General features: G+C 34.6%; 3 protein-coding genes across 4 annotated transcripts in view; 2 read left to right on the top strand and 1 right to left on the bottom strand.

Annotated features, from left to right (window-relative positions):
- loh (lonely heart) overlaps positions 1-10332 on the top strand; it is a 93798-nt gene that overhangs the window by 62964 nt on the left and 20502 nt on the right. The gene's annotated exons all lie outside the window — the stretch shown is intronic.
- Positions 3787-5074, bottom strand: LOC105667848 (adenylate kinase isoenzyme 1-like). The gene is made up of 2 exons (XM_012359931.2): positions 4747-5074; positions 3787-4382 (listed from the first exon to the last, which is right to left on the bottom strand). The coding sequence occupies exons 1-2, from the start codon at positions 4877-4879 to the stop codon at positions 3841-3843; spliced, it is 675 nt and encodes a 224-aa protein (XP_012215354.1). The 5' UTR covers positions 4880-5074; the 3' UTR covers positions 3787-3840.
- LOC105667713 (malate dehydrogenase-like) lies at positions 5116-8719 on the top strand. Of its 2 annotated transcripts, XM_067349800.1 has the most exons (4): positions 5116-5257; positions 5508-5916; positions 6310-6681; positions 6897-8718. In XM_067349800.1, the coding sequence occupies exons 2-4, from the start codon at positions 5512-5514 to the stop codon at positions 7197-7199; spliced, it is 1080 nt and encodes a 359-aa protein (XP_067205901.1). In that variant the 5' UTR covers positions 5116-5257; positions 5508-5511; the 3' UTR covers positions 7200-8718. The 2 variants fall into 2 exon arrangements, with proteins under 2 accessions (XP_067205901.1, XP_067205900.1); XM_067349799.1 differs by having other exon boundaries at positions 5208-5916; positions 6897-8719.

Here is a 10332-nt window from a genome sequence, read left to right as displayed (position 1 = left end):
ATTTCGGGCCCGCGGCCTCATAAACGCAGCCAACCACCCATCCACCCGCGCCGCAGGGTTGGATCGGGGGTGGAAGGGGGTACAAACACAGCCGAGTTACTTGCCGTCGGTGTGTCAGTGTGCGTGGGCACGCAGACAACCCGGGGTACAAAGCCGCGTGGAAAGTCGGGGATGAGAAGCGGAGAAGGGGTGTGTATGTGCGCTCTCGTGGTGGTACATGGGAATGCACGTTGTGGGACGGCAGGGTGGCTCAAGATGCATGTGTGGGTGTGTGTATGTGCGAAGATGGGAATGGTACAGTGACGGTGATCAATCATTCGAATGCGTTGTAAAGAAAACGGTTACATTATATAAAGTTATGTGTTTACGATAAAGTTATACTTAAAATTACATATTCCACGCCCCTTCGTGCCGCATCTTTCAAAGCTACTTTATAAGAATAACGTGATTGTTATAAAATATAATTACAATAATTATTTTATAAAAATTTTATCGAAAAAGTGATATCGCGGTGCAAATATCTCAAACAAGCGTAATTGTTATTGTAAATAATAAAATTTAATTTTTAATTTTATAAAGTTATAATTTTAAATTTTTGTCCAATTTCATAAATGTTTCCTCTTAATATATTTGATAAAGCACTAATTTCAAATAATAACATTGATATCATCAGAGAAATACACATTATTCTGCTGTTTTTAGTACAAATATAATTATTTTTCTATTATTGCAATACAAATATGCACCTAATAGAAATTATTTTAATATAACGTTTTTATTTTTTACAATAAAATATGTTATTTATATTAAATTTAAATCGTTTTGATTATAATGCTTAGCTTAAATTTGTATTCATGCATAAAGTAAAAATTTCAATAAGCACTTGCGATATTTTTAAAGTGAATACAGTAAAGACTTTGTGTTATTCTTGCCTAAGGATTAAAGTTTTCGAGGATATGATTACGATCAATTTCTTAGAAAACCGAGTATTTGCGAGACATCCATCAAACTCTCGTTCGCCTCGTTTAATGCCACGCTAGAAAGTAGAACGAGCAGCGGAGAGGAAGTTGCTCTTCCTCCCTCGATGAATACCTCAAAGGGGATATTGCGATCGGTGTACACATCTCAGGCATCACCCCGCAAATTTACACGCTTGTGCTTTCTTAGCGCGTCTTTTGTGCAGCGTTCCTTAGATGAGTGTTATTTTCATGCATATGTGGTAGGAGGCATGTATGTGTTACTCTCCGTGTGAGTTCTCAGAAAAAGAACTTTTTTTTAGCACAGATGCTATAGCGACCTACGTAATGCGAGATTATGTGCCAAGTTATGCTTAATAAAAAAATTATGACCTTCGATATAATAATGATATTTAACGGTGAGGCTTGCACTGTTCATTAATAAGAAAAGATAAAACTGAAGTAATATTTAAAACTGTTATATTTTTATCGTCTTCTCTTAGAATATAAATGCCATCGACACACATAAATACGTTTTTAAAATTGAACGACGAGAAGATATATTGAAGACAACCGAATTTTATGCTCTTTGATGTTGCGTCCAGAATAAAAAGTAATAAACTGAACATGAACGATAATGCCAAAAATTAACGGAAGTAACAGTAGCTGTTGAAAAGGAATATTACGTGTATTTTTAAAAATAATAAAATAATTATAAATTATTAAAATCTATATTTTATTATGAGATCTAAATATGTTATTAATTGCATCAAAAAAATTTTGTAATAAGAATATAAATTAACAAAGTAAATATATGAAATAATATTTGCAAAAAAGTATCCTAGATATAATTAGTAAAAATGCGGAAAGCGTATAAAAGTAGTTTAGGTATAGCATAGCAGCGGCGGATAGCATGCTAAATTGATCGTGCGATTTTCGATATTTCTCTGTCGCTTCTGTGTTGTTTGCGATAGTTCTTTCACGAAGTGGATAATTTGTGAGATTTATTCAATTAAAGTAGAAATCGAAGCAATGATATTATTTTATCGTTATGTTTTTCGTGGCAACGAATTGACTGGCACGTAACGATTGTTTTTTATCACGCACAGAGTGCTTTTACATACGCCAAATCACTTTGTTGGCATTCGTCTTTAATCCTTCTTTATAATATAGTAAAGTGAATTTTATCTCTTCTATGGATATACTTTGTAGAGCTTAGTATCTAAAGGGTTTATCCTTAACATATCTAAAATATAGGATCACAAGTCGAAGATGATTCTCATATGTATAATGCGCTGAAAGAGAATATTGAATCCACTGTCTCTAACATTTTTGTCTTTTTCTCTCATTCAGCTCTCTATGACAAGTAGTAATTACACTATTGCTTTAGCTTTATTATAATCGCTTCTCAACTATAGTTTATATTTTATTGTTAGGTCTGTGAGCCAAGAGAAGCGATCACACTTTTATCTTAGCTCTATGAACCGAAAGCGTTCACACTTTTATCTTAGTTTAATGGACATTATGAACGCTCTAATAATATAATCAGAAATATTATTACACAAATTAAATGTTTTTTTTTTAATTTAAATGCATTGACAGCGTTACTGCGAGTTACAAATAGCCTTATGTAACAAGTGCATGTAATGTGTTAAGGAAATATTAGATTTATTATTCGCGATATCTTCGTCTAAACAAATAAATAAATGAAAGAGGGTGCGCGATTGTGTAATATTAGAGATATCTTTTAAAATACGAGCGTCATAATTTTACGATAAAATTCACGTTTGGAATATTGTTCAGAATATTACGCGATCGTTGTATATATAAAACTATAATGGAATTCGCGTCGAAAATATTATATAAAGTGTCACGCGCGATTGTCGTATTTTCAAGTGTAAAGAACCACCCATCGATTAACATTGATTTTAAGCATAGAAGATTGAAATTGCGAATTGGAAATTCAAATTCGATCAATCAAGTAACTTCAATTTTACTTCTGTTTTAATAGTCTTATACTAACTTTATGTTAATGCCAACGGCACATTATATTCTATTAAAAAAAAGATCAAAATACAGATTATTTTAAATTGTGATAATTTAGATTTTAAAAATTGTTTTTTATTTTCAAAAAATTATTTTAAAAATAAAACTTTAAGCTTTCAAAAATTTTAAACAAAATTAAAACCATTTTTTTACTCCGTGCAATTTTACATAATTTTGCATTTATCAGCAAAAGCATTTAAAACAGAAGCAGTTTTCAAGTTTTGAAATGCATTTCTAAAAATTGTTTTATGACCATTTCTAAGAAAATTATATAAATTTATATTTTGTCATTATTGTTATTAATTATTATATTCCAAGCCCCTGAGGCCCTTTGATAGTTACAAAAGTTCTCAATGGTATTCATCGTATTGATTATTTCGAATGCCTGACACTTTGCTGCATTTATCAAATCATGATAACTTATCTGTAGCGAATAAAAACGAATACGAATATTTGTTACTAACTGTACCAACTTTTGCTTCAATTTTTATATCTAAAAGTTTATAAATTTTTAGAGATAAATTATGTAATATTACATTAATTAATTGCAAATTATAGTAAAATAATAAATATAGTTTTTTTGCATTCTCTATTGGTTGTTGTAATATTTATTATAATATAATATATTACAATTTCCATACATATATATATAATGTTTATTTTAATGCGTACAAAACACAGTACAATATTTATATAACGCAAAAGCATGAAATTCTATCAATCATATTATTATATAATTTTACACGATAACTAGCCTCGATTAAGTAGCGCTAATTCAATCTACTTATTATATACGAACAAGCTCTAATTAACTGTTTTTTTTTTTTTTTTTTTTTTTTTATGTAGACGAGCTAGGAAACTTTTTCAAAACGTTATCAATCGCGTAGCAAATGTCCTCGAAAACTTCCGCTTCTTCTTTTTCACCGTCGATAACCACAAGATGTTTTTTATAATATTTAAGAACTGATTTGATCTTTTCTTGATAGTGCTTAATTCGGAGTAATTTATCGTCGATTATGCTCATCTGTCGCTCTGTGGTGGTGACGGTTTTCGCCAGAACCCTGTCTATTAACAGCGAATTTCTGACGAGCAGGTACAGAACGAGGTCCGGTGGACGGATGCGACTGTTGAAGTATTTACATTGCATTTTTTCTCTGGGAAATCCACTTACTAGAAAACCTCGCGTGGTACTTAATTTGCTCAACATTTTTTCCCCAATAAGCTGTACCATGACATCCGGGGGGACATTCTTACCCTCGGACATTAAGTGCGCCAAAATTATGCCTTTTTGTGAACCGGTGGCTACTTCGTGGCGCAATAGCTCTCTGGTTATGATAGTGCAAAAGCCGTAATGTTTTTCTATACGTGTACATTGTGTTGCTGTTGGAAAAAAATTAAATTGTTTTTAAATTTAAAGCAATTGAAACTTTACATATGTATAACCATTTTTTTAAAAATGTGATCCAAATTAATAATATATTATCATTATTTTGCGCATTTTTATCTTCTAGTAATTATTAATATATTGTTAGATTAGTTATTTAGAATATTTTATTAATTTTTTTAGTGGACTATGATTAAAATTTCCTAAAAAATACTAAAAAAAAAACTAAAAAAAGATATTTTTAATATCTATGAAATTATACATAATTGAAAAAAAAAACAATCTAATTATTACTTATGTATTAATTGATAAATTCGGAATATTTAGTTTTAAAATTGTAAATAAAACCTCAACACATACCTTTTCCTGCTCCAGGACCGCCGATTAAAAAAATGATTGGCACTGTTGATTCCTTAATTGCTGTAACATTGGACTCATTGTTTCTTGGGATCAAAGCACTTAAAGGATCGATAGGTTTTACGCAGTTGCCCATTTTTACTTTTTATATTCTTTTCGTGATATTTATTAACTATAATATTGTGTTATTTTTTTTATAAGCGGTTATATACGAGAAACAAAGTTGTGCATTTTCTATATGACATATTAAGATCTTGAAGTTGAAGCTCTAAATTAACATTGCGAAAGAAACAGTATCGATTTGAAAAATGTCGTGAACATAGGAGTGATATAATATTTTGGAAAATTTATAATAAATAAAAAATGTTTGATGATATCGGCTTTTAATTATACTCGAAAATCTATTATAAACTACAGCATAATTATGAATTTATTCACAACGATTCCTATCGTGGCTAAAGTAATCATCTCTTTTTTCGATTGTTGGTTATTTGCTTCACTCAAGAAAAATATGGTAATCATCCACTTTATTAAATATGTTTGCAAATTTATTAATTCAATAGTATTTACGGTTTTTATAGTAAAATTAAATTAATTCTTTTTTATTTATAATCTACTTTTTCTAAAGAAAAACATTAACCTAAGTTTTATAATAAAATTTACTCAAATTTATTTTTGATGATTCATATTTATGAGTTTTAATCTTAATATGCGTGGGACAATAATTTATTAGAATAATTTTGATTTCTTTTTTTATCTGTTAGCAATATGTACAATGCCATTAAGCTGGCCCGTAAATTTCTTCCGAACTTTGAAGAGCAAAGATGTAGGACTCTTAATAATATCATCAATAAATCGAATCAGTTCAATGAACGCGACGAACTGAAATATGTTACAAAATGTCGAGTTGCCATCGTTGGCCTCGGTGGAGTCGGCAAATCTTTGGCACATTTATTAAAAACGTATCCAGGGAGTCTTACGGAGCTCCGACTTTGCAATCGAAGCGATCCCGAGGGAATAGTTGAAGAATTGAATCATATACCTACAAAATTGCCTGTTCGAGGATTTAAGGGAATAGATAGATTGTCCTTAGGCTTACAGAACGCCGATGTAGTCGTCGTGACTGCGGGAATTGCCAGGAGGCCAGACATGGAAAGAAGGCATCTTTTTATGGTATATAATAATTGTTTGACTTGTCTTCTACAACACATATGGATTTATTAAGTTAAAATATTAAAATTTATGGCATATAATGATTTGCACATATCTTCTTGTTCAACATATAGGCTCTAAATGTTATTCAAAGTTTATGAAGAAAATTAATTAAGAAACCAATACTAGTTTTTACAGATAAAACTAGGAAGGGACAAAAAGTTGTTTTATCTTTTACGATCACGTGATATAAAGTTTTAATTTATCGAAATGTTGTACAAAATAATTTTATTTTAACACTCAGTGATTTAAAAAAAAATTGAATTAATAGATTCTAAAAATTAAGCTAATTTAAAACGATGCAACCTCCCACGAAGACTTCATATTCGAATATACTTATGCCGTTCACCGTAGGAGAACGCCGCGTTAACAAGAGACATAATCAACATCTGCGCAGACAGGTGTCCTGATGCTCTGATAGCCATAGTGACGAACCCTTTAGACTCGATGGTGCCAGTCGCGGCGGGAGTCCTAAAGACGCGCGGGGTTTATCGGCCTGAAAGGCTCTTCGGCGTCTGTCAGATCGACCAGATGCGGGCGCAACGTTTCTACGCGCAGGTTATTGGTCAAGAACCGAGGAGGACTTACGTTCCTGTCGTGGGTGGCCACGCGGAAAACACCACAGTTCCTTTATTCTCCAAGGCGAGGCCGAACGTTCCCTTAACGGAAGAGGAAACTAAAGCTCTGATCCAGCTTGTCCGGGAAGCTGGGAAAAGAGTCGTTCAAGTAAAATAAGAATTGAGTTCTACGAACGAGTGAAAGTAACGTTTGTTATACAAAAATACGCGTGTTATCGCGCTGTATACAAATATAAAATTTAATATCACACATTCAATATTTTGTGTAATCAAATTGAATTAGTGATCAGATTCGGAATAATATTTTTCAGAAAAATTATTGATCCGGCATTCTATTCAAATCTTTTATGCTGTCTATCTTAGGCAAAGAAGGGAGCGGGCGGGTCTACGTTTTCAATGGCATCGGCGACGCTGTCCTTCGTTCATAATTTGTGCCGCGCCATCCATCACGAGCCACATGTGATCATTTCCGCTTACGTGGAGTCGACGGTAACCAATGCGCGTTTCTTCAGCAACGAGTTGCTGCTCGGGCCACGTGGCGTTCATAGGAATCTCGGATACGGCACGGTCACGACGTTCGAACAAAACCTGATAGACGAGGCGGTGTTAGTGCTTCAGCATGATATTGCGTTGGCCGATGATTTCGTCAAGAAAAACGTCAAGTGACGAAAAATACAAAAATTCCCGTTTTTCTCACTAAACGCGTGGGTAAAAAATTCAATTCTTCACGATTTAATTACAATTGTGCGATTTCAATTATAATTTGTATCATCTTTCTTTATCTGCCTGTAAATATTTTTGCCTGTGATAAAATAATCGTACTTTTAATAATTATAATATACAGTAATTTTTATGCATTTAACTAACTTTTTTTGCAATAAACAAAATAGTGAAATGAATTACTCTGTGCGGTCACGTGTTGGATAACAACTTTCCTTATTACGCGTTATTTCAAATTTTTAATAACTATATTTTTCTTATTTACTTGCGAGTTTATCGATATCAGAATTTGCTCAACATTGGACTTTACGATCTATAAACTCTAAAGTTCGTTATCTCACAACATTATGGCAAATGTTTAGAATTCCGTTATGAATATCGCAATTATCTTCAATTACTGCCGGTTGCACCATGCTTCGTCGGAATTCGAGGAGCATGCGACTAACGGGATAATTGTCTGCTAATCGGGCTTTGGAATAAAAAGCGGACACAGGTATTGCGCTATTGTGACGAAAAGTTGCACAGTTGCTAGAAGGCTTTTGTATTTCACGTCGTAACAATACGCTGTCATTGTAAGATATGGACCGATTCCCAGGTCGCACGGGTAATTTGCCAAATAACACGGGTCGCGCGATTCATTGAACGATCGTGATCCAATGCAACGGTTACGCGGCTCGGAAGGGCTGATATTATCTTCTGAAACGGAAATTGCGCATTCTGCCGCCCGCGAGAGAGATTCCGCGAACTTGCGGTGACGCAATAACGCAATTTGTTTGTCACCTGGGGCGACGCTCGGCAGGAAAAGAAGGAGAATGTAGAAGTGAAAGCCCTTATATCCTTTCGAAAGATTAGATCAGAAATTGTTATATTGGTTTAGTTCCCAGAATTATATCGCTAATAATTATCAAAGTTTAATTATTATTTGTAGCGATCGTGAAAAAGGCAAGTTAATGCGTCCTTATAATTTGTATTATTAATTTCCTTATTACAAAGTAATTTAAAAAATAATATCGCAACCGTGTATTTTATAAAAAAGTAAACATCGCGAAATTAAGATAGAATATTGCTTTACTACAAGCTATTTGCATATATTACATATAATATTATAGCTATAATACGCTACTTTATGCACTGCTGCTTTCAGTAATCTAATTTCGATAGAATGCAAGATTGTGGAGAAGATGATAATTTCGCTTCATCTAACATTAGCGAATTAGCTTCGGTGTACGCGTTTTATCACCATTCGTTAATTAGCGATCGCGATAATATCGGAGCGTGCAGCATTTTAGGACAACCGCGGAAAGCTGCCACGCACGATTGGCGAGCCCGTTAAAAATGCTTGTTGGAGGGTATTAGCGTCCTTCCAACGTGAACCAGATCGCGACGTAAGATCGCGATTAAATGGCATTTACGGCGGATTAGAAGTGACGCGCGACTCGATCGCTACTTCGTTAAAAGCGCGGAATTACACGTTGGAATTATGCATGTAAATCTGTCCGTGATCGCCGTCTTTAAATATCGGCGTCGGTGGCACCCGACTGCATAATTCGCCGAACAAGTTCGCAGTAAGTTCCTGAATCCGAATCTTTATGAGGGAGTTGCGAATTAATAATAGATGCACGTGGAGAAACGGGGGGATTAATTTATGCGATTACACGAACACGTTTCCCTACCGCATTATTTTAATGTCAGTTATTTCATTTCATTCCGCTCGTGTCGATTGCATTCGATGGTATTGATTTTTAAAAATCATTTTTACTTATTTATATTTCCCGTAAGAGCAAAGTGCTCTTGATAAGGTGCTGAATTTTATTATTTTTTTAACACTCCTTTTATATTAATTAGAGAAAGTAATTTGTCCCGGTTGAATGAAGATCGACAGATATTCAACATTCCCCGAACTTTCGAGTGAGAAATAATCAATAAATTCCTGACTCATGAATTGCCTGATTAAGATAGAATGAAGGGCCTTCTCGGCTTCGTCGATAAAATCATAAGCGCATTTCTCGTGCGAGTGAAATTAGGGAAACAGGTTCGGTAGCGGTATTTAAAAGGCCAGAAGAGGATGGACTAGCGCGATAGCACGCCAATCATACCTGCACCGTCGCATTAGCGATAACGTGAAATTACCACGAGGCATGATTCCCGTGAATCGGGGCCTCAACGCGTGAGCGCCGACTTTATTGAAAGGCAATCGCTGCTCTGGGTCTCTCCGGCGTGGAAAAAGCGTTTCCAAGCGATCGAATCGTGGAAGGGAAACTGGTAGTCCGAAACGGCGATGCTAACATCGCTCGTGCACCGTTCGTGTGGATCGCCATTAGAAATTCCCACGGCGTTTTATCGCTGCATTTCCGCAAAGAAACTTTATGCCACCCGAGACCCTATTCTGCCACAATCAATGATCGGAATGAAGACATATCGCCATCGCGCGAATTGAAGCGCAGCGCGAAAATCCCCGCAATTCGAGATCTCAATTGCGCGCTCTTCGTATCTCGCATTTAATTAATTTATGTGCATAATTTCGCGGCTTATTTTTCAGTCGTTAAAAGCGTACTTTTTCCCTCTTGCAAAACGCTCGTTATTTTACGTACGCACGCCAGTTCAGCGTAATAAATGTATCTTTTTACTAATTTTAATCTGATTTAGTTGAGGCGAGATGACGTTAATTAGCTAGCTTGTTTATTGCACGTTCTGCAATAGGGTTCATTGGAATTTCTGCAATTTAGTATATTGCGCATTAATGATTTTTTTTTTACGCTGTAATTATACTAGATCGTTTGCACCTAGCAAACGTCCTAGCTAACGTGCTAACGTTGGTCTTTAGCGTCGTTCACGTCACTTAATGTATGAACCCTTCGGCTGAGAAAGTCGTAGATATAAACGCAGAGCTAGAACTCTTAGCAATGAGAGCTCTACGCTAATGGCCGGTAGTGTAGTTTTAAGAAATAGTCGGTTAAGATGTCTCGCCGTTGATTTATAACGCTCATTATTTTACGCCGATTTACATTGAAACGAATCCAGACGATATGTCGTAATCGTAATGCGCATTTTACTGTAGAAGGCCATTCAACGCGCCGCA

This window comes from Linepithema humile, chromosome 2, assembly GCF_040581485.1.
Source record: "Linepithema humile isolate Giens D197 chromosome 2, Lhum_UNIL_v1.0, whole genome shotgun sequence".
NCBI lineage: Eukaryota > Metazoa > Arthropoda > Insecta > Hymenoptera > Formicidae > Linepithema > Linepithema humile.
This window is presented reverse-complemented; position numbering and strand designations above follow the sequence as displayed.

Coding starts and splice junctions, on each gene's coding strand:
- LOC105667848 (XM_012359931.2), bottom strand. CDS start 4,879: ATGGGCAACTGCGTAAAACCTATCGATCCTTTAAGTGCTTTGATCCCA. Junction 4,383..4,746: donor CGGTCCTGGAGCAGGAAAAG/GTATGTGTTGAG, acceptor TTTTTCCAACAG/CAACACAATGTACACGTATA.
- LOC105667713 (XM_067349799.1), top strand. CDS start 5,512: ATGTACAATGCCATTAAGCTGGCCCGTAAATTTCTTCCGAACTTTGAA. Junction 5,917..6,309: donor AAAGAAGGCATCTTTTTATG/GTATATAATAAT, acceptor CGTTCACCGTAG/GAGAACGCCGCGTTAACAAG. Junction 6,682..6,896: donor CTGGGAAAAGAGTCGTTCAA/GTAAAATAAGAA, acceptor TGTCTATCTTAG/GCAAAGAAGGGAGCGGGCGG.